We start from the raw sequence: 23,211 nt of genomic DNA, 5'->3' as shown, positions 1-23,211 counted from the left end.
AAAATACTGATTTAATTTTGCAGTTCATTCATTAAGGAAAACGCACTTTCATTACATTCCTTTGCAGAACTAAGAAGTTATTCATCAGGAACAAGACAAATATCTTGCTCTCCCTGCAGGAAGTCACAGCTTTGGGCAGGGATGGTTCTGATGTGAAGTTTGGTTTCCACAAGGATTTTCTGGTGGAATTGACAACATAAAATTTTCATAAACCATCTGCTCGTGCTCCTCTGATTCTGGGGACAAACCCTGGCTCTTGCTTCTGCCCACCCACTTGGAATTGATAGAGATTTTGCCTGGATGGGGGTTCAGGATGCTGTCCCATCAACCCCAAGTCCCTCTGCAGAAGTTCATCCACAGCCATCCAAAGCCTGAACAACCCATTTTCCCTATAAATCTCTAGGTCACAGTGCATGACCCAGCCAGTAAAATGCTCAGCACAGCTGATGGAGCAGATTAAAAACATCAAGGGCCTGAACACCTTCTTGCCAGTAGCTTTTTTTTTAACCAAGGGGAAAGCGAAGCTGTGGTTTCATAAGATACTCTTCAGCTAAAGTATCCTGAAACATCAACTGCAAAAAAAGGTGCTTATATGCACTTCTTTGTACTTACGCTGCTTCCACTAATGGATTTCAACCACTCTGTGTTGCTGTTGCCATCAAAATGTACTCTGTGTACAAAACACGGATCTTCAACAGTTTTTCTAAAGGAGATGGATTGGAAAAAGTATAGGAATACAGGAGAGGACTGAAAAGATGTTTTAAAGCAGCAAGTATAAAGCATATGTAGAATCTAAATTTCAGTATATTGGTTATAGACTTAGGGATTTCAGAGATGCCTGGATAGATTCTTCCCACACAAAGGCATCTCAAACAAATGTGCTCTACACACACACACACACACACACACATATAAATCAGTTATCTCTACGGGTAGATCACACTCTTGTGGTCACTAAGGAACAAGAGAGTGACAGAAGGGGGATTCTAAGGGCACTAATCCCACTGAGCACTAGAAACCAGCATGTGTTTTGAAAGACCTACTCCAGAAATAAATGATGTTGGGAACTTGGACAGATCCTGGTGGTGGTTGTTCAGATCAGCTTTTCATTTTTTCAATTTCTCAGTGTAGCAGAGATGTCTTTTTTTTGAACCAGAAATAGCTTCATATGGCTAAGAGCTGACTCTCCAAAAACTGGTCCATTGCAAAATTCTCTCATCCCCTGCTTTTAATGCAATATATAATGGATCTTTACCCCACTATTCAGTATCTGTCAAAATATGAACTCTATTTATACTTTTTCTTAACTTCCTAAACTTCCAGACAAATGGCTATGAAAAGAACAAGTACATCTTCCACAAACACCTCCTAATTGACTATTCTTCTGACCTTATAACTATAATCACTTCTAAATCTATTCGAAAAACTTTTAAATTCCTTACCTCAAATTAAGAGACAGGATTTCTGTGAGCTTCAGGCTAACAGAAAAAAACCTTAAAAGCTTCTCATTTGTATTCCTAGGAAGTAGCTGAATTTTTATGCTCTTCCTGCTTAATGTTTTCCACAACTTGAGCCATGGAACAGTCATGAGGATCTCCACCATTTGTCATATTAGGAAAATAATTAAAACACACATTATTTTCATTCAGTAAAACTGTGACTTTTTGCTGGTCTTTCTTCCCTAATTTAGAAGTTGAAAAAGATAGGGCCCTTAGGAATTACACTTACATAAAGTGATTAATTATCAAAGACATTAAATACTTCATTGATTGTGTGGGACTACTGATTAGGCATTTTCTGCTTAGACCCAAAGTCAGATGAAATAATACAAGGGAACAGCCAGATGTTAATATTGCAACATCTAGAATGGCAGGGATGACAAAGGCAGATCCCTTTGGAGTGAGCTGTCACTTCTGCCAGCAGAACTCCAAAGAAAGATGCAGCCAGCCCCAGAAGTGCCAGTGGGAATCAGCCTGGTGCCAGGGAAATCCATCAGGAGCTGCAGCTTGTGCTGCTCCGCTGGCATCTGTAAGTGCAGAGACAAACACACTTTCTATACCTCACAGTCCAAGAGGCCTATTCCATACTATTCCATAATTCTCCCATTTTTATTTTGACCCTATGATTAGAAAAATTCCCCAACTCTGACAAACAAAAAATACTCATAGAAACTTCTGTGAGCTTTAGTAGCTTCTGTACAGCTGATGGCAGCACAACAGCCCTGAATTTGCTTTACTATGGTAATTTAAGCAATTTAAGCTTAAAATGTTCCCAGGGCAAAAATTAGGGCTATACCTAACAAGTACATTAAGCCTTATTATGCCTATTAAGCACAGGGAGTCACCCTTGTTGTGACTGCACATTGAAAGCTGTTATGGGCAGTGTACTGAGTCCCTAATCAAACCAGCGTGGGAGGTACTTTTTGGTGACATTTAGAATACCTCAATTACAAAATAACTACCTAAAAGGGCAAAGAAATGGATTTTCCTAACACAAAACAAAAACAGGCATTAGACATAGGCATTAGATTGAAAGCATTTGTTTTTTGCATTCTGGTTTTTATTCTGTTACTTCAGTATCTTAAGATATTAAAAAAAAAAAGCCCGATATTTGAGGGGAAAACAACCTTCTCATCTGAAGAATGAAAGATTTAGAAATTGCCTGAGAGAAAAAAAGAATCAAAGCTATTTAGATCTGCAACATTCAAAATAGAGTATATTTTGTTACTTTAAATATCTTTAATACTTTAAAATCTAAAAATTAAAGTGCTAGCTCAGGTTGGTATGCAGTTAAAATAACTTAAATCCTCTTTTTTCTCATCTTCCATAAGCCTTTTATTGATGGTTCAAAAGGAAGCATATGCTTCCAGAATGTGTCTCTCAGGGCTGGGATCCTGAAAGGAAACCACATGGCAAAAATCATAAATCCTTTTCCCTTCTGCTCTTTGACAGCCCAAATCAAGAAACTTATGAGGTTGGAGGATAAGGTTTATGTTCAGTTGTTATAAAAATACTTTCTTTGTGCATCCAGTGTGGTTTCAATTTTCTAGAAGGCTGCAGTGGCAAATGCCAGTTTAGTGAGATATTATACGCAAACAGCTACCGAAAGAACATTCACCATATTCCCTACTCTTTTTGCAGGCACTGGTGTATTATTTCACACAAGAGTAGATTAGATCAGAAGCACTTTGGGGTTTTGATGCATAATACCAGATGGCTACAGTTTAATTTTCAAGGACTATCACACAAAAAGCTGTCACTCCCAAAGAGTGACTTTTTATCTTAAAAAGTTGAAATATAACCAGAGAAAAAACTGACATGGTAAGTAAATATTTCAGGCTTCACCTGCAAATGGAAGATATAACCTGTCTACTGCCTTAACATCAATAGCATGGTTAAATATTTCTGAAATTCTTTTCATCACTCACCGTAAAGAATTCTCACAAGATAAAAAGAAATCATTATCATTAACGTTCATAATTTCAGGACTGAGAGCTTGAAAGGCTTGAAAACTCAAATATGACAGTTAAGGCTGTGTTGGTTGTTCTGAGACTTCTGGGGGAATAAAATGTGCAATTAGAGCTCTTTGATTACCTGAAGGAATGCAACACTTCACAAATTAGTTCTCCAAATTGAAATACTACTTGAAAATTTTTATGTTTGCTTCACAAGAAATATTCCAACGTATTTTGATGCAGAATCTGCAAAACAATTGTGGATGTTTATTTCAAGTCATTTCAGTGTATACTGCTCCCAGTTAAAACACCTGTTAAAACCAGAACTTCCCTGCAAAACTTCACTCTTTACTAACTTCACCTGTTGTTGGAATTCTCCTGTCAAAATAATTTCCAGATTTATGAGGATCTTCTGAGGAAGAAAAGGTGGGGGGAAATGATCAATTAATAAAAATACAACACAAGTGCCAGATTTTATTGAGGTACTGCTTTCACATTGGTCTGTGCACCCAACAGTCACATTGGACTAAAGACAACCGTGTTCATGACATGAAGACACCACATTAAGATGGCACACAGGGAAGGCTTCAAATAAAGCTTGGTCAACATGGTGTGCCAAATTCTGCTCTGTTTGACAACTGTGTCATCTCACTGGGATTGCACAGGGTAAAGACAATGACTTGCATGAAAACAACTGACAGCAGTAGCTGGAATGTGCAAATCAAAACATACTATTTCTCGGTACAGAACCATACACAAACATATGCAGGCACAGCTTCAGATTGGCCTCTGGTTATCCACAGTGGCTGTAATAGCCAGGAAACACCTCTGGAAGAGTGAGTCAGGTTCTCAGTCACAGTCCATCCTTGCAGCTTAGGAAATCTCTTGAAGCCACTTGGCTTTGTCAGCAGCTTGTTCTGGTGGGGGCCTTGTGAAGGATGCAGCTCTGCATCTGCAAAATATCAATCAGAGTTCAGAACTAGACTGAAGAGGGGAAGCATTTTTTCCGCTGCTGCTTAGCAGAGTTGATAAGAAGATCCTACAAAAAAACCCAGAGCAAACCACACAGCTCAATCCATTTCACTGGCATTACTTCTTTCCAAGTACATCTTTCTATTCCTAACCTTTATGATGTGAAGAACACCTCTGAAGGGCATTACCACAGCTATGGAACACTAAATGCCCCCTCTGGGGGTGTATGTGGATGGGTACCTCTGCTGATGCTCCTATGCTGTGAAAGCGAGGATTTCCCCTTGTCTGTGGCAAAGGCTCAAGGCAAAATGAGGCTAAAACAAAAAAAAAAGGCTCAGCAGACAGAGTCATTCATCTAACATTTCTGTGCAGTGCCTTGTGGAAAATGCATCACTAATACCTACATTAAACCACACATGTAATTTCTTTTTAATGATGGACATACTCACAATGTGTGCCTTTAATCCTGAAAGACACCAGAATATATTCCAAACTACACTTGAGAAATTTCTTTACAAATAAATTACTCTACTGCTCATTAAAGGAGGATTGATTCCGAGGTGAAGCACAACAGCTGTTGGTACAGATGGGTTTAGAAGCAAATGCTCTTCTGGATATGCAGAAAAATGGACATGCACTGAAGTCTGGCTGGAAAATTTCAGCTAATTCAGCTACTGACAGAAGTTCTGAAGCATGAAATTTTGAATTCAAGGCAGATGGCAACTGGCAGCAAAGAGCATCCTAACCAGCAAAGAACATCACTTCAATACTCATTCATTAAGAGGAATGATGCTTATCTGAATTATCAGTGATGCCTTTTGTAGATTCTAGATTTTTTTCTGCTTAAAGCTCTGAAGACAGTTATACATTCCTGACCAACTTAAATGAAAACATGAGACATACCATAAACATAGATTTGCCCCTCCCCAGGATTGCCATCTGGCTGACTGCAGGCTCAGGATGAGCCAAGAGGGCAAACCCAGCTTGGGGCGTGATAAACACCGACTAACCAGCTGGTCAGGAGAGGGGGTTATCCCACTGTATTTAGCCTTGGTGAGGCTCACACTGAATACAGGAGGCAGTTCTGGGCTCTACAAGTTAAGAAGAATGGTAAGGTGCTCAAAAGCATCCAGTGGAGAGCAACAAAGCTGGAGAAAGGGCTGGAAGGATGGCTGGAAGGACGTCCTATGAGCAATGCCTGAGGACTTCGGACTTGTCTATTTTGGGGACAAGGAGGCTGAGAGGTGACCTCTCTCCAGCTTTCTGAGGAGGGGAATGTGGCAGAGACTGGTGAGGCCCTGGCACAGATTGCTCAGAGAAACTGGCTGCCCCATCCCTAAAGTATTCAAGGCCAGGTTGGATGGGACTTGGAGCAACCTGGTCTAGTGGAAGGTGTCCCTGCCCAAGGCGGGGGGTTGGAATGAAATGAGCTTAAAGTCCCTTCCAACCCAAATTGTGCTGTGATTCTGTGATCTCTTCTCCCTAGTATCCAGTGATAGGGTGCATGGGAATGGTTCAAAGCTGCATCAGGAGGGGTTTAGACTGGACATTAGGAAGCATTTCTTTATTACTTAGTCAACTATTCTCCCTTAGGTATATTTGAGGATTTGGTTTCTCCTTTTTTATTGCATCTTACCTTTTCTATTTCAGAACACTTCTCCAGGGCACTGAGATAATTCTGAAAGGTAGTTTTGCCCCAGAATCTTGCAACCCTTCCCATTCATAAATTTGATACATATCCTCTAGTCCTTCAGCCAAGCTCTTACTATTGAACTGGGATAGAGCACAGAGACATCTTTCTTCCCTCCAAAAACTTGTTTGAGAATGAGTCACTGAAAACTTCTCTTTGATTGCATTTTCATAAAGATCTGTAGTCAGAGCCACTTGTTCCCACTTATCTGATAGGCAAAATTACCTTGACAAAGAGAGAAATTACACTGGTTTGTCGTGATTTGTCTTCATGAAATCTGTGTCACATTTTTCTTGTGCGTAACTCAATTGTTTAATAATGCAATATGTTATCAATCTAAGTTAGAAGCAATGCCTCCAGCTGCCTAGTTCCTCTCCTTTCCCTTTTTAAAGCTAAAAGCTGTGTTTGCCCTTTTGCTGGAAAAGAACACACAAACAAACTTGAACTGTGTGTTGAACCACATCAGTTGTAACAGGGGTCCTGTTCCTAATTAAAACCCAATGAATTTGGCAGAGGAATTCTGCATTCTAAATCAAATCTAATTGGCACCTGTAGCTTTCTCACAGCAGTAGAAAGTGGTGGAGTGTCTGGCTCAACACTGCAGTGTGGAGTGGCTCCCCATGACAGGTGTGGGCATGGAATCTGCAACCAGCAGAGGTGAAAAGCAGAGGACAAAAAACAATTTGAGACCTGGAATTTCTACCAACACTTAACCATATTATTTGTTGAGGTTCAGAAAAGATCCTTGCCTCCTTTTTCATTTTCCCATAAAGTTTCCAGCTGTTCCACTGTGGATCAGGAAGAAAAAGGCTCACAGGTTAAGGACGTCGTTTTCCTGGATTTAGCTCCAAGAGAGGTCTCAGGTATTTTGAGTCTTCATGATAATGCCAGCCTCATTTTGCCAACACAAAGAATTGGGTAATTCATGCACAAAAAAAGCCTCTAAATTTTTTTGTCTTTATATAATGCATGCATTCAAACCCTAGAGAAGTCCTTTGCAGCTGGCCTTTCATTCTTTCCCTGTTTCTCTCTCCCTGGAAGCAATAGTGGTCTGCAGGCTGCACTTCAGGGCACCCCATAAACAGAAGCTTCTCTGCCACAGTGGAAGGCAGGCAAGCAGAAGCATGAGGAAATCAGAGGCTCATGGCCCTCAGAAAGCAATGCCACATTCCCAGACCTCAGCTCATCTCAGTACTTGGCACCTGCCTCAGATATTTTCGGATTTTCTCACTACAGACGGTTTTCTGAATGCAGGATCCATTTTAGTCTTCCCATGGCATTTTTCTCCCACAAGCCATTTCATTTGCAACAGCAGAAAAAAAATGTGTGGAGGTGGTTGGGAGTTTTGAAATGAGTTTTGTTACGCTGAAGTATTTTTATGAGGACCAGCAGCCCAAACCAACCCATTGTGCCCATAAAGAGCACTGAGAAAGGTGCATTGGCACTTGGGATGCACAGGGTGGCTTTTTTTAAGGGTACAAGAGAAAATACACAAAGTAGGGAACTCCTGACACATTCCCTTTCCTGCTTATCTGAGAACAACCTGCTGAGCAGAGGACCTCTTATTTTTCCTGTGACAGACATTGCTGATCTGCAGCTGTTCTCACATTCTGTGCCTGCCTAGCCATGAGCTTTCACACCCTGCAGAAAGTAAAATGCGTGTTTCATGCCACCTGAAGTCCTTTGCATTATTGATAAATTCCTCTTAAGCCTGAAGTACAACTCATCTCTATTGGCATACATTTAAAATACTATTTTGCATGGTCTGTGTCATAGGCAGTATGACCTTTAAACAGGATTTCAGCATTGGTTTTTATCAAGTTTCTGCCAAGGTAATCCCCTCCAGTTCTCTGTCAGACTTGACTCAGCACTCACAGGTGGCATCCCCCCAAAGCAAAGTATGACTAAACTGCCCAGCAGACACCTCACTGCTCTCACCCTTTGTCACACAGGAGACTTTCTAGCAGTTCATCACTTAAAGAAATTCTTCTGAATAAGTTACAGTGTTTGCCTCCTTAGTATAAGCTCTGGTGCATCCAGGACAGCATCAGGGAAAGGACAAAGACAGCATAAAGGGAATATAATCTTCTCTGGCACATAACCACGATGGAGTATTCATGTACCAGTAAATCAGGAAGAGATTTGTCTGTGGAAGGACTCTGTCCAAGTCTCTGCAGACACGTCCCTGTGCAAGGGCAGCATCAGGGCAGTGTATAAATAAATCAGAGACAGTTGCCACTGCTTTGCAGAAAGTTAAAAGGAAAGAATCATGGCATTTTATGGAATCCATATAAAACAGAGTAAAGAATATACAAAAACAATAGAGTAAGATGAAAATAAGTGTTCTCACAGTACCTGTTTTCTTTACAGCATTGGTAGAATCCATCCAGTGCCTCTGTTTTTTAACATACTGAACTCCCTCTGGTTTCACTGTCTGTAAAACAAAAGCATTTTTAGTAGAACTAACAGCATTCTTCTTCTTTTAGTTCCAAGTAGTAATATACAGATGTGCCCACTGCACTAGAAAAAACACAGTTCCTGGAATCTTCTACAGTTTTTAGAGGATAAATCAAAACCATTCCACTTTCCATTTCTGAGCCTCCAGGAGGCTGGAATTATTAGCATCCTTGTGTTAAAAAGGAATAAATATCAAAGGGAAAAGCAGTTTAAGGTAGCAGCACTGTGGTATAAGTAGGACTTATAGCAGGGAATCAGAGTGTCTGCTACAAGAAATTGCATGGGAAAAAAAGCAAATATTCAAGACAGTAAGTCAGAAATCTCAAACTTTCATTCCTCTCCAAACATGATCAGTCACTACTGCCTTCACTGCACCTTCCACCCAGTGAGCCCAAAGCACTGTGTGTGTGTGTGAGGAGGTTTCTCTGCATGAAAGAAACATTACCCATGTTTGACAGAAAGATTAAAGTGATGACATGAGCAAATAAAGCCATTTTTAGTTAGGCATTTCACCAGTTGCCCAGAAAATCTGTAGTTCTGGCAACTCCCATCTTTGGAGCCTTTGCTTTTGATGCTTAGTAGCATTCAAATGTTTTCCAGAGCACAACTTCACAGGTTAAAGTAAGTAATATTTATTAAAATTCCACTGGCTAACTGATCCAGACATCTGCTTGGAGCAGAATGGCTGGAATCTTTGGATTCAGTGCAGATAACTCGAGTTTGCCCAACTGCTCAGAACAACTAAAGCAAAAGCAGCCCTGCAGGGAGGGACAAGAGATGCTCTGCCAGTAGTTTCACTGATACCTGCTGACAGCTGGGAAAGTAAAGCTCTGGAAGGACTTTCCTGACCACACTTTGAACTCAATTTATTTTCTTTCTTACCTGATATTCATTCTTTCATTCCTTTCCCACTTTCCTAGTTCTGTTTCCCACCCTAATTTCCTGCTACTGTGCTTCCCGTGCTAATCCCCGTATCCATGAACAGCAGGTCATACTTTGAGTCCCTCCTCTCACTTTTCACTGCCCTAAATCTCCACTTGCTTCCCACCCTCCAGGCTCCATCTCCATGTCCCCAGGCAGCCTGACCCTGCTGTCCATCCCTCCCCCACAGTCACTGCTCCACTCCCTGGCCCTCCAAGGCTTTCTCCATCCCCTCTGGAATTGTTGTCTCCCTGCTCTGCTGCTCTCAACTCCATTAGTCCCAAGCCTTTGCCACATGCTCCTGGCACATTCAGGTGCTTGCAGTTTTCTCCTTTATCTACCAGTTCCAAACCTCTCCCTGCTCCCTCCTCTCATCTAAGTCTCCTTATGGAGCTCATCAATCTTCCTTGCAAGCCAAGTTTTCTTATATTTCCCAACACCCTCCAGCCCAACACTGTCTTGGACCTCATTTTCCACTTTTCCACTGCTTGGGCCAACACAAAGAACAAAGAGAATTGAAAAGATAAGCTTAACAGGGCAGGGTACTTCTGCCCAAGAAAGTGTATGGGGAAGGGATTAGAAAACAGGTTCCCTGAATCCAAAACAGAAGAAAAGTCAAGAATTCTAGTATTTAAATTAAAAAACCAAACACCTGACACAAAGCAAATTGGGCAAAGGAATTATTTGGTTTTGAGGTGTTTTGAAAGTTGCACTTTATTTTGTTTGAATTGAACAAGCTGCAGTTTGGTTTCAAAGATGTCAAAATGGGATTTAAGCCAAGATCTCAGTTGAAACCAACCACACGAGTTATTTCAGCTGTGATAAAAAACAAACAGAAAAAGTAAAAAAAAAAATAAAAAATTCTACTCAGTTATAGAGGAAGGCACCTTATTTTTGAAGCCTACACCAGCTATAGGTATCTTTGCAGTAAAAAACCTGACAATGAGCTGCAAAAATCTCACTGCTACGAGAAGGTTTCGGAAATTTAAAAGCTAAGGAGTCCAATAAAAACATTTCCAAATTTGATTTTTCCTAGTGATGTACCCCCCACTAAATTTGAATTCCCAGGTGCAAACCAGAAAATTTCTTCTTTTTTTTTTTTTTTGAGCAGTTGAGCCCATTTGGCTGATTTTCCCCCATATACAAATCTGAGGCAGATGATTGGCGAAGACAAAAGTAGCCTGAGTGGGGAAAATTTAAGGCCAGCTACCAGAAGACCATATAGTTGCCATTATTGATAAACCTGGAAAGCAAAGTTATCAGTGCACACTCCAAAAGCCAAGCAGTGTGTCTGAATTCAGACAGCAGCTACCTGCTTTCAGAACCAAGAGTCAGATAATTCTACTGAACTAAGAAGGGAAACGTGTGAGACTTTGGTACCTTTTCATCAAAATATCTGAATATCTCAAGTATTTGCATCATGCCCCATGAGGAATCTTTAATTAAGGAGAGAAATAGGGACAGGAAGGTCATCTGGCTATTTTTCAAGCTGAGTTTTTCCTTTTAATTAAATGAAACCATGAACTTTTGCATACTATGATGTCATCGCTTTGCAAGAACAAGAAATTAATAATTTCTATTAAAGTACATTTTTCCCAGCACTTCTGATTAATTTACAAGGTCACAGTTCTCTTCACACTCCAACCCAAAGGTCCCTGCTGTCTGACTCTGAATGCATTACAGAGGTCCTCCTGTGCTCAGTTTTAAGGGAAAATGTCAGTTACCATCATTAAATACAATTTGCTATTCTTACTTTGCAGTGGTATGGAACACCTCACCTCAAAGGTCTTCCCAGATCTGGAAGAAATACAGGGGCAACTCAGAAAATGTGTTTAAAAACTTTTAGGTCACCAAGGTGGAGAGTCTCTGTCTACCTTTTATACCTCTGATAGCAAAGCCCATCCTAAGGAGCCAGCAGAGATGGTCCCTCCTCTCCCATCAGCTGCCTGCCCAAGGGAAATATGTGTGCATCTTTCCCCAGAGCTGAGCAGATGTGCCTTTAGATTCCTCCTTTTCTGCCTGTTCACCTCCTCTCCTGACAATTAGGCACTGTTTCCTTGGCCCTCCTTGTCTCCAGCACTGGGGGATGTTCCAGCATTATTCACTCGACCTTAACGAAACACTTGCAATCTTTTGACTTCTTAGTTCCCTACATTCTCAAGGGGATAAACCTTTTGAACAAAGAGAAGCTTTTGGTTAGAAGAACAAAGCATATGGCCAAATTCCCCTCTACCTTGGATAAATCCATAATGTTTGCATGCTCAGGGCATGGATTTCTTTGGCACCTTTTTTTACCAGCATTATAGTTTTCCAGCCTTTGAGTGGGAGAAACAGAAACATCAAAAAATGAGTTCAATGAAAAATCCTTTCTCTCAGAAAGAGCTTAAAGAGCAAAGAAAGAGCTTAAAGAACAACTTGTATAATTTAAAAGCAAGTTCACTATGCTAAGAGGAAGTATGCTCCAAGGATTTGAGTAGTCTTGGTCTCAAAAAGCATGGCTCAATTCCTGTGTCAAGCCAGTCTTGGAGCTGGTTTTTAGAGATAATGTAAGCAAAAGGACAAAGGTCTTCTGGTTAGTGATGTCCCTTCAAAATTCCACTGGACATTAATGTCTAAACTGACACAAAGCATTAAAAATGTGACAGTTCCCTGCAGTTCTGTCTCTTGGAAGATGGGTTATAGCATCTCCCTGCTTCAGCAAGGCAGCTTTGAGGATAGAGAGGAACAGCTGAGAAGCCCTCTGACACTTGGGCAAGGCAGAACATCAGCTCTCAAGCCAAAGCCTGTGTGAACCTCACACTGTAAGCAGAGTGCAAACAGTGAAAAAGCAAGGTGTAAAGAGCTGAGACTGCCTGTAAAAGGAGAGGATTTCACTGAAAGAGTAATAAAGTACATTGCTGCTTTTTATTGAGAAATACTTGATCTGACAAGACACTAGGCTGTCAATTCCTTGAAATGCAGGGTCTTCTCATTTGCCTGTTCAGACTGTCTTGCATATTGGGGATCAACTCTGCACTCTACACTATGATACTACAAATAGAACTCCAGTAACATTTAAGGGGTTCTTCCTTCTCTATACCAGTGACAGAGCTCATTTTTCTTGAAATTCAGTGTTCAGATTAAAATGTTAAGTTTTGCTAGGGCTAAAACATCCTTAGTTAACTCAGGAACCCAGTCTGTAATATCTCTGCTGGTGCTATTGAAGACCACTTGCCCAAGGCTAAACAGAGGCAAATTCCAGTTGATCTGCCTTTTGCAGAATCAGAAACTTTAATAAAGGCTTCACATCCACTTTATTGCTAAATTTATGATCAATCTTGAAACTATTTCTGTAAAAATTCAACTATTCCACCTCTTTCTTTAGGGGATCTTGGATGAGCCCACAGAACCATGACCAACTTTAACTATTCCATGATGTACAAAAGGCATACAATAATCAATTGTATGTTTAATGAAGTACAAAACTCTAACTGAGCTGATGTATTATGCATGAAATTGAACACAATAAAAAATACTGCCTTCAGAAATGAATGCTCTCTGAATGCTCCAGGGATACAGATGTTGCACAACACCTAATGTGCCACACAGCCTTCACCTAAAGGTAAGATTATGCTAGTTTGAAAAAGCTGGGTTGAACTGAGTTCAGGTAAAACTCTTGGTCCCCAGGCCTGCAGTTTCCTGAAGCTTCTAAAAACTGTTTTAATTTTTTAATTTGTTTTTATTGTCTAGATATGATTATCCTCAGATCTCAGAAGAACTGGAAGAGGAGGAGAGAGGCTGTTTTCATTGTTCCCCAGGCCTGAAAGCAGCTAACCAGTCATGTCCTCAGACACTCAGACCTAGTCATGTCCTCAGATACTCAGACCCTGCACGACTCTCATGCAAAAGAAACCCAAGGATGATGAAAATAAGCACTCAGGCTTGTCAGTGAAATCCTCCAGCATTTCACAGGCAAAGCAACTGGCTTTCAATTTCCAGCAGCCCATCTCATGAACAGCTAAAGCTATCAGGGCTTAGATGTGAAATAATTGTCATTCAGAGCAGCCAAAGAAGCAGAATAATAAAAGTGAAAAACACAGGATGAGAGCAAAGCCAAAGCTTTGTGTTTAAACGCAAAGCAACAGAGCCTGAACAAAGCCCCAAAGCACACAGGAGATGGCTGGGAAAAGGCAAAGATCTCCCAGCTTCCTGGGCTCATAACATTTGGAATCGTGAGATGGGATGCCTGCAGGAATGCTGGGTCATCAGTGGGGGAGCTTGGGATGTTGTTCACCTCATGACAGGAAAAGAGGAATACCTCTAATGCCCAAGCAGGATGTGGGTTTGCAGCGGGGTCCAACTGGGTATAGAAAGATGGAATCCCTGCCTCCTTCCCAGCTCCCCATGTGCCAAACATGGCTGGCACAAAAATGCAAGGCATGAGGAGAACAGCACTGCTGTCCTGGCAATGGATTAAGAGCTGATGTCATAGCAGGAAAACTTGAGGGAAGAAGTTGAACAGCAACACATTGAAAAGCATAATGGTAGTCTATAATTAGAACACAACCATCTTGGAGCACCAGAGCATTTTGTTCATCCCACCCAAGAGTTTATTTAGGCTGTTCTAGGTAGTAGGTCTTATTTCCACTCTCTCTCCAGGACAAGTGTGAAGTTTTCAAATTGCAGATTAGTAGCAGTTTGCTGAATGTGTGACACTCATTTCAGCAGCTTGCTCAGCTTACACAGCTCCAAAGAGAGGCTTTGCAGTTCCTGATGGCCCAAAGAACTACTTTAAGACCAAAACCTGCATCCTCTGGAGAAAAAAATAAGACATAGGAAGCTTGGTATGAAGTGGACTGTGTTAACTAGACACTCAGGAGGGGGCTTACTGCTCTATAATAGGCTAAATTACAGTAACTCATTGGTCATTTACTGCCATGGAGGTAGAGAAGCATTTTAAAATAACAAATTAAAAAAACTGGAGGTGAGGGGACTTTTTTTCCAAGAATTATTCCCCTTTTTCAACTTGTTCAACTTCCAATGCCTAACTAAGTAAAATACACTGAGCTCCTGTTAAATGTTTTGAGTTTGGTCCGGATTTCACACAGAAGGTAAAACAGCAGGACAACTCCATTGCATCTTGAGGTCCCCATCAGAAAGAAAATACACACTGTTGGACTTCTCCACATCCATTTGAAGACAGAATAAGACTTTTCCTCTGCAGGTAATTATGTACATCAAAACCAACAGGTCTTACCTGCCATCTGCAAGCTTAAACCAGTATCCAGTTTGCTGCGTGGCTTGGTGCTGACAAACAAATAACAGAGAACACACACAGTGATGATAAAAGCGAAGAGAACCACTGCTGCTATGGACAGGCCCACGAGTGCTCCAACACTAGGAGAGAAAAACAAAGAAATTAAGTGTGCAAACAGCCTGGCATAACCATTAAAACAATGGTCAGGATGATGTCTGGAGTTTACTTGTACTCAGGCATGGGACTGACTGTGTATTTTCCTGTAAACAAAAGTTTAGAGCTTAATACTTAAACTGCACAAAGTGCAGTTACTTCATTGTCCTCAGAAGGGTCAATTCATTATACAGGAGCTGAACATCTGGCCCTTGGTGACATTTCCTGTTCCCTATGCATGCTGCTGCTGAGTCTGATTGAAAGTGTGTTTATGAAAATCAGAAGTAATGTCATGCAGTAACTGACATCAGAGGTCAAAAAGTTCTTCAGTGCAGTGCATATTCCTAGAAAAGCCTAATATCACATGCACACACAGGGAGGGATTCCAGGGCTCCAGGCAGCTCAAACAACGTGACTACTCAAGCTGTATTTTCAGTCTGAAAAGCCATTTTTACTGTGTAAAACCCATGCAAACCATGTTATTCAACTCTATGAGCAGCTCTGGAGGGCAGGACAGAGTACTGTGATCACTGGTGTGCCTTTGTGTTAATGCAATAAATCTCCACTTAAGACCAGTGAAATTCTCCCACGATCTTTGTCATGGTAAAAGGAAAACTAAAGCTGAATTAGTTTATACACAATATCAAAGGCACCAAAGAAGCAGGAACTTAATTTCTCAAGCCAAATATACAGTAATATGTAGGTTTTATCAAGATACTACTCCTGCAGGATAAAAGTTACTTTCTACATCTCCCACAGGCACACAGTGAGACAGTGTATGTATATACAGAAACCTCTCCTTATTTCCAACCCTTCTTTTCAAGTCTTTTCCTAATATAAAATGCTCATGATGAAATAAAAGCCTCAATACAGCACAGTCTAGCAATCATTTCCTATCCCCTCCTGGGCCTTTTGATGCCTTCAGTGTTCCAGTCCTCTGTTCTACAGTCCATGCCAAAGTGCTGACTTCTGGTGAAATTAAACAGCAGCCTTTTGGTCACAGAGGAGGGGTCTGAGGATTGAGAGTCCTTCTATTGCTGCTCTATTTACGATTTGGACAGATGTCAAAAGGAGAGAAGATAAATGAATGTTCTTAATTCTACCAGCTCCATGCTCTAGCCATAAATATGCCTTTATATATCACTGCTATCAGTGAGAAGTCAGCTCTACTGTGGCCTTGCAGAGATATAAGAAGAACTGTGCCCTGGGATGTTTTTATGAATTTTAAATTCAAGCTACTACAAAGCTTCTCCACGAGCTCCCATAGCACCAGCAGACAGATTTGTCCACAGGAGAAACTCTTAAAACCATCAGCATGAGAACAGCAGATATCAGAATGACTTTAACATGCAGTTTTCCTGAGTTATTGGTCAGATTCATTAATGAGGTTTGTGCAACATTTAGCTCCACTTTAGCATAACTAAAATAATTTGTTATCAGCAAAATGACCAGTTCTGGAAAGAACAGCTTTACCCTTCTGAAGATTTGTCATGGTGTTTATCATCTGCATGAACAGGGGTGTCATTATGTGTTTGTGCATATATGCACATATCAAGTAAATTTTTCCTTCTTGTTTTTTGGCTCAAACAAAATCTGCAGGCAAGTAATATTCTGCTTAATATGGAATCTGAGTATGACCCTACAGTCAGAGATCTCAGCTGGGTTCTGGCTTCATTTTTGCATTTTCACTTGGAACACCTTGACCCAAATAGACAAAACAGAAGAAATACACACCACTACAGGAGGCTGAATAGCCATTTGAACCAAGTAATACAAACAAGCTCTTCAGAAACACGTATCTGTGCTTTTTTGCTGTGAAAATACAAGCTCTGTTGTAAGATTCCATTTAAATTACAATCTGCAGTGCAGTACTAAGGAGGTTGCTCACCACTATCCAAACACTCAGCAGAGTCAGCTGTCCTAAAGCTGAAGAGATCAAGCACAGATTAGTGATTATAGATTTTTCTTTTCAGGCATCTGTTACCTCTGAGCTGTAGCTCTCCTCCATGCAGCTGTAGAAGAAGACATTAACAGCCCAGTTGTGTAATGTACAGCACAATGCACCCTCAGCATCACTACACAACTTGGGTAAGATGCTTTGGGAGTTACAAGAGACAAAGAAAAACAGTTCCTGAAGAACTCTCCAGGTCAAAGACATCACAGCATATGTGCCACCAAAAGTGTTTGTCGTGCTCCAGCAGCAACATGAAAAGATCTCACCCAAAACATTGAGATCAGCAGCACAAAACCAAACAGACACTCTGGATTCCACTTCCTAAATGAATCAGAAATCAGAATCCAATTTGTACTTACTCTTTTTAAACATACAATATTTCAATACCAAACTGTTGTCAAAGTGCTGAAGCCATCAACCCACTTAGAAGGTGTGGTTAAGTTCTTCAAGATTAATTTTGGGTTAAAGTTTGGGAATGGGTGGTTATTTCTTAATTTATTTAATTTAGAAGAATTTAGTGGTTTCCATAGTTCTAAATACTGATGTTTCTTAACCAGGATCTTTTCTTTCTATTTTTGCAGTTAAAGCTGTCATCAGAAACAAACTTAGCCCTTGCTAAAAGCATTTTGCCATTTTCCAGCCTTTACCTTAAACATGAGCTGTCTGAAGCCCTCAGCAGTCCACATGGTAACCATCTACAGGTTTCTGGGTGTATCTCCAAGATCAGTCTTCTGACAGCAGAGACACTCAACAAGCAATTTAAAAAGTCCTTCTTGCCCACAGCTGGGGCCCCATTAGCAAGTGAAAACCTCTGCATTGACAACCCATCCAACCCAAAACCAATGATCAAGCATAAAAATGGCATTGAAGGCCTGGTAGTGTTTGCTCAACGCTTTGAAGGTGAGCAATGTTAGGTTTGCTAGGAGATCCAAACAGAACTCTCCCAAGTTACTTTCCACATACAATAAAGATACAGCCACACCACACATTTCACTGACACTGTTCCACCAAGTGCCACATCCAGGCCTGCAGCACAGCCAAAGGCTTTGCTCAGCAGAGGCTCCACTTGCCAGCAGCCTCCCCAGGGCTCCCCAAGCTGCTGTCCAGGGAGCTGCTTAGTGGGTCACTGACATTTCTGTCAGTGGATGCTCAGCACCACACACCCACTGTTACTTTTAGTCGATAAAATTAGTCCATCCACACCAAGAACAGCCAGGGAAACTTTAAATATTGGCTAAGCAGATGCAGTGTTGCCCACTGGTACACTAAAAGGAAGCTCATGAGTCATCTGATCCCAGTGAATCAAATGTTCCTAATGCCATTGTTGCAGTGACGTGTTGTCTGTAGTATTTGCAAAGCAAACAGATAAATATACTCAAGAGACTGAAAGAGTGGGCATAGAGGAACAAAAGACTTGCTATTTTGGAAAGCCAAAACAGACTCCTGGAGATCTGTACAGCCAAGCAAAAGCTTGGCCTCAGCATTAGGTCAAGAGTATTCATTAATAAAGCATTTTGAACAACATCTATATGTGGCCTGACAAAATGTTAATCAAATCTATGTTATTATATGAAACTAAAAAGGTACAGCTTTGGAATGGAGCTATAATTCTATTTGATACTGACAGATGCCATTAAATTTGCAAAATAAAACTTAACCGAAGAGTGCCAAAAAAAATTCTAAAAATCTTTTAAAACAACGAGAAACAAAAAGGTTGAATTTAACTGCAGCAGTTCAGTACAAATACTACATGTTCAGCATTTCTTCCCTTCCACTCAGCTTGGGAGGCAAAGCAGATGTGATGACTGCATGTACATGCACAGCACACAGCTCTGGAGGCTGAGCTGCTCAGTGTTTTGCTCACTAGACTTTTTTAGCATCTGTGTTCTGTTGTTTCAAATGCTGCCTAACCTTCTGGTGAAATCTGCATACCCCTGCCTTTTCCTAATATTGCCTTCCCTGTTCCATGGGCTCCTGACTGTTGTAAGAGCAAAAATGCACCCTTCACTCTTCTTTGCTGAGGTCAGCTTTTCAAGAAATACGTTCTAACAAAGAGAAAAAAAAGATACTGTATTATTTCATTTTAAATACCAGCAAAAGAAAAAAAAAAACAAAACAAAACAAGAAAGAATAATATTAATTACGTATAATAAATTCTGGTGAAAATATGAAATGTGTCAGAGTTGCTCAAACGTCTGTTATTTATGATTGTCCAACAGCTCCCAGTACAGCGGGTGTTTGGATGCACTTGTCAAATACCACAGTTTTTGCAGGAGTGGAATGGGAAAAGAAGGTTCCATGTTGCTAAGGGATAGGGCAGTGTCTGGTTCTAAACATAGTACAGGCAGTAGAGATTTGGCAAGAAAATAAAAGGAATAGCATAGGCCTGCAAGTAACTATTGCTTTAGGTTGCCCAGGCTGCTGGCTTCTCCATGACCTGCTGCCGTCAGAGCTGGCTACAAAGTGCTCTGGCAATGCCTCTCCCACAGCAGGAAAAACACAAAAGGAATATGCAATAGTTTCCTGAAATTCCACCTGCTGTGTCACCAAACTGAAACAATCCCTGAGATATCACCAACCACGTGTGGTGCACTCAGTCACTGCTTTCAAACTCATGGGGGGAAATCAAGCAAAGATTTAGAAGAAGGAACCTAAAGCTCTGGAGAAAAGGAAAACCTGAAACAATTCCCCCATCAGAGCTTCCATTCCCTTTCTCAGTACATTCCATCTCCAGACTTACCTTGGCTAGTTTGGCTAACTCTTGTATAGTTTTAAGGGTTTCAAGTCTTAAAAGTGTGTCTTCAAAGGTTGCAAGAAGCATTATAAGGATTATTTTAACATATTGTTGTTACAAACTGATATAAGTAACTGCCTGAGACAAAGACAAGCAAGGCAGTGATCACCAAAACATTCTGAGAAGCCAAAAAATGTTATTGTTACATTTTCCTCAAACTCCTAATGGAACTATCATGTGCAAATGTATACAGTTTTCAAAGTGCTGTAATATTGTAACATTATCAGCATGTTAGTAACTAAAACTTATCTGATTTGTTCCTGAGAAGTCCAATGAAAACAGAAATCTCAATTCTCACCACTCAGTAACTTTGCTTAGAGAGGTAAATTGTATTCATTCACCTCTTTTCTGCAATGGATAGAGACAGCTATGGCAAAAGTTAAGCACAACCAAAATCCCACCAATGGAAACTTCCTTCAGTCCTTTTAGCAGTTTAGGGTCACTGTGAAAAGAAGAAGAAGAAAAGTCCTTAGGTTTCAAAGTTTGGGTCCAAATTTCTGACCTAGGTGGAGGCAAAGAAGTCACTTCTCAGACTCTAGAAAATCTTTGTAAAGAAAGACCCTTCAGAGAGGTGCTTCATTAAAGCCTCTCATGGGATTCAGTTCTTGGAGGCACTTTCAGAAAAGATCAAGCTTTATCAGTCTTCACTGTAGCATATCATCCACATGCAAGAGCAAAACCTTTTAAACTTAATCTTTCAGTACTTGAGAAGGTTTACTGTGATCAAAACATCAGACTATGCAAAAATATCATATAACATTAAAACAGTATTTGATAAGTTTAAAAAAGGACACTTGGAGACATCTCACATCAGAGAAGCTGAGTAATTCTGTGTCAGTCACAGTGGTGAATGGCTGGGGGATCCCCATATTCAACCCACTCCTTGTAGCAGAGAAAGTAGATTTTAAATAATAATATGTTAAATATTAGACAAGTTAAATGAATAAGCCCACAGTACTGGATAGCATTCATTCATGAGCCCTGAAGGAATTCACACGTGAAACTGCAAAACTGCTGGCCAAGGTGTGCACCCCATCATCACACAAGGCCACCCTAACAGAGGTCTGGCAGCCTGGGAGTGTAACTCCAACCTGAAACAGGGCTCTGCAGGGGAACCCAGGAACTACAGACCTGAATTCCACCTCTTGCAAGACAGAAAGGTGAGAAAAAAAAAAATAATATCATCAAGTCAAGAGGTAAACACAATGTCAGGGTGCTGAGTGCTGAATCTGAGCCTGGCTATTATTCCCAGGCCATGATGCCCCCTCTCACCTTGCTTGAATATGAGGGACAGGTCCTTTGATGGCAAAGCCACTGTTCCCATCCCCCTCCTCACCACGCTCAGCCCACAGCAAGCTGCTGGCACTTGCAGCTTTCTGACATAAAATCTTTAATAAAAGAGTCAGCATTTCTACGAGGGGAAAATGCTGCCTTGTTAACCTGCTGGAGTCTATGAGGTGTCAATAGACAGATGGACAGAGGAACCCAGTGGACAGAGTTAGATGTCTCAAAAAACCTTTTGATGAAGTCCCACACTGAAGGTGTGGCTAAAAAGGCTGAACTGACACAGGCTTAGGGAAAGGTTTTGTTACAGATTTAAGGCTGCTTAAAAGAATAAGGAGCAAAGCATGAGGCTAGGTGGGCTCTTTTCAGTGTAAAGAAAAGTCACTGAGACTGACTTTTCTTCAGTATCTTCATCTATAACCTTGTGAAGAATGAAATCTGAGTTTCTGATGATCCTAAGTCCCTAGAAGTGATTAAATGCTATGAGGGCAAGGAATGCTAGAAGACTTGAGGAAAACTGAGTGAGCAGGCAAAAGTGTTGTAAATGAGTTTCAGTGTACATAACATAATGTATAAACATTACAATGTATAAACAAAACCAAGCCTACAGGGCAATGAACTCAGAATTGGCAGTTCTGAACTCGAAGAAAGTTTTACAGTCATCAGTGACAGCTCACTGAAATCAGAGTCAATGTGAACCAGCAGTCAAAGACATCAACAAGAAGTTGGCCAAGAGGAAGAATTTTGAGAGCAAGGCTGGAGGCAGCATTTTGCCACTCTGTAGAACCTTGCCATACCCACATCTTAAGCATGCAACTCCAGCACTGTGGAGTGAAAAACAGTATGGATGAGACACAACTAAAACCATCAGTGAGGCACAGCACCTGCCCTAATGATAATCCAAAAGGACCAAGGCTGTTCAGCTCAGAGAGGTGAAAGCTGAGAACCGATGGCACCAAATGCGAATGACATTTTAAACATCAAGCATAAACTGAACATGCAATTGCTGTTCACCAAATCTCACAATACTAATAGTAGAGAGCACTTCAGAAAACTAGTGTGGAACAATATAAACCAGATAAAAGCCTGTATCTTCAAACAGCAGGCTGTCACCAGGGCTGCAGAAGCAGACGCTATAAGTGAGCCCAGAAAGGGATTTGACAAAATCAAGGATATCAAGTCCATAAGAAACACAGGGAGAGCATCATGCAGAGGTGTACCAACATCCTGATACTGCCAGCGTGGATGCTGAGGAGCCCGAGGGGAATCAGGGAGCAGCCGGGCTGGCTGTGTGCAGCTCTCCTCTCTGCTGGAGATACTGCCGGAGCCAGGCGGACCCTCGCACTGTCCCGGGAGAGCACCGGGCTGATTATGTGTCATCTTTCAAGTGGTAGGTTACGCAGTGCTTGACTTTACCACACATGGAAAAGTAGCTAAAGTCATTGGGAACTTTATTCCCGCAGCACCTTACACGCTCGGGCCCCGAGACCGCTGTTCCCCTCACACCCCAAGGGCGGGGGACACTGGAGATGCTCCATCCAGAGGCACCGAGCGTTTCCCAGCGCTTCCTTTACGAAGACCAGGAGTTGTTTCCTTCAGAAACCACCCTGGCACAAGAAAAAGTCTCTCCGGGCTGAAGATGCCTCTCTCCCGCTACTCTCGGCGGGACAAGGGCAGCCTGAAAGCGCCCGGCTACAAACACCTCACCGGCCCGCCCGGAGCCTCCCGCCCGGGCAGGCACCGCCGCGCCCCTACCTGAGCCACCACATGTAGCTGTGCTCGTAGGGGAAGAAGCTGTGGGGGTCATCGCAGCAGTACTTGACGTCCTGGAAGCCGCAGCAGAACACGGCGCGGGCGTCGCCGCCCGCCCGCGGGCAGCTGAACCCGCTCACCAGCACCTTGTCGGCGTTGAGGTAACTGCTGCACTCGGCGCTCATGGTGCCGGTGCCCGCCCGGCGACTCGGCTCGGCGGCGCCCGGGCGGGAGAGGAGGCGAGGAGAGGAGAGAAGAGAGGCGGCCGTGGCGGGCGGAGCTGGGCGGGCAGGGGGCTGCGCTGGCGGCGGGAACCGCCGCGCCCACTCCCCCCCGGGGTCGCCACAAGGCGGGAGCGGCGGGAGCCGCCCGCGCCCTGAGGGGAGGGAATGGCGGGAAGGGGCTGTGTGCGGGGGCTGCTCCCCTCAGAGCCTCGGGCTTGGTGTTACCTCAGCGCTGGGTCACACGTCGAGCAGAGGTTTAGGGGGTCCGCCCTCCCCCGTCGCCTCGGTGGCGTCTCAGGGCAGCCAAAGCAGTGAGGTCA

At 42.0% G+C, this 23,211-nt stretch overlaps 1 protein-coding gene across 1 annotated transcript; it reads right to left on the bottom strand.

The window, feature by feature from the left end:
* Window positions 1–3,898: 3,898 nt before the first annotated feature.
* Window positions 3,899–22,908, bottom strand: SHISAL2A (shisa like 2A). Its single transcript, XM_027649118.1, has 3 exons — window positions 22,671–22,908; window positions 14,731–14,870; window positions 3,899–4,406 (listed from the first exon to the last, which is right to left on the bottom strand). The coding sequence occupies exons 1-3, from the start codon at window positions 22,850–22,852 to the stop codon at window positions 4,186–4,188; spliced, it is 543 nt and encodes a 180-aa protein (XP_027504919.1). The 5' UTR covers window positions 22,853–22,908; the 3' UTR covers window positions 3,899–4,185.
* Between the last annotated feature and the right edge of the window lie 303 nt (window positions 22,909–23,211).

This window comes from Corapipo altera, unplaced genomic scaffold, assembly GCF_003945725.1.
Source record: "Corapipo altera isolate COAL_440 unplaced genomic scaffold, ASM394572v1 112, whole genome shotgun sequence".
In the NCBI taxonomy this organism is placed as follows: Eukaryota; Metazoa; Chordata; class Aves; order Passeriformes; family Pipridae; genus Corapipo; species Corapipo altera.
The sequence above is the reverse complement of the archived record's forward strand: the minus strand, read 5'-3'. Positions and strand labels throughout refer to the sequence as shown.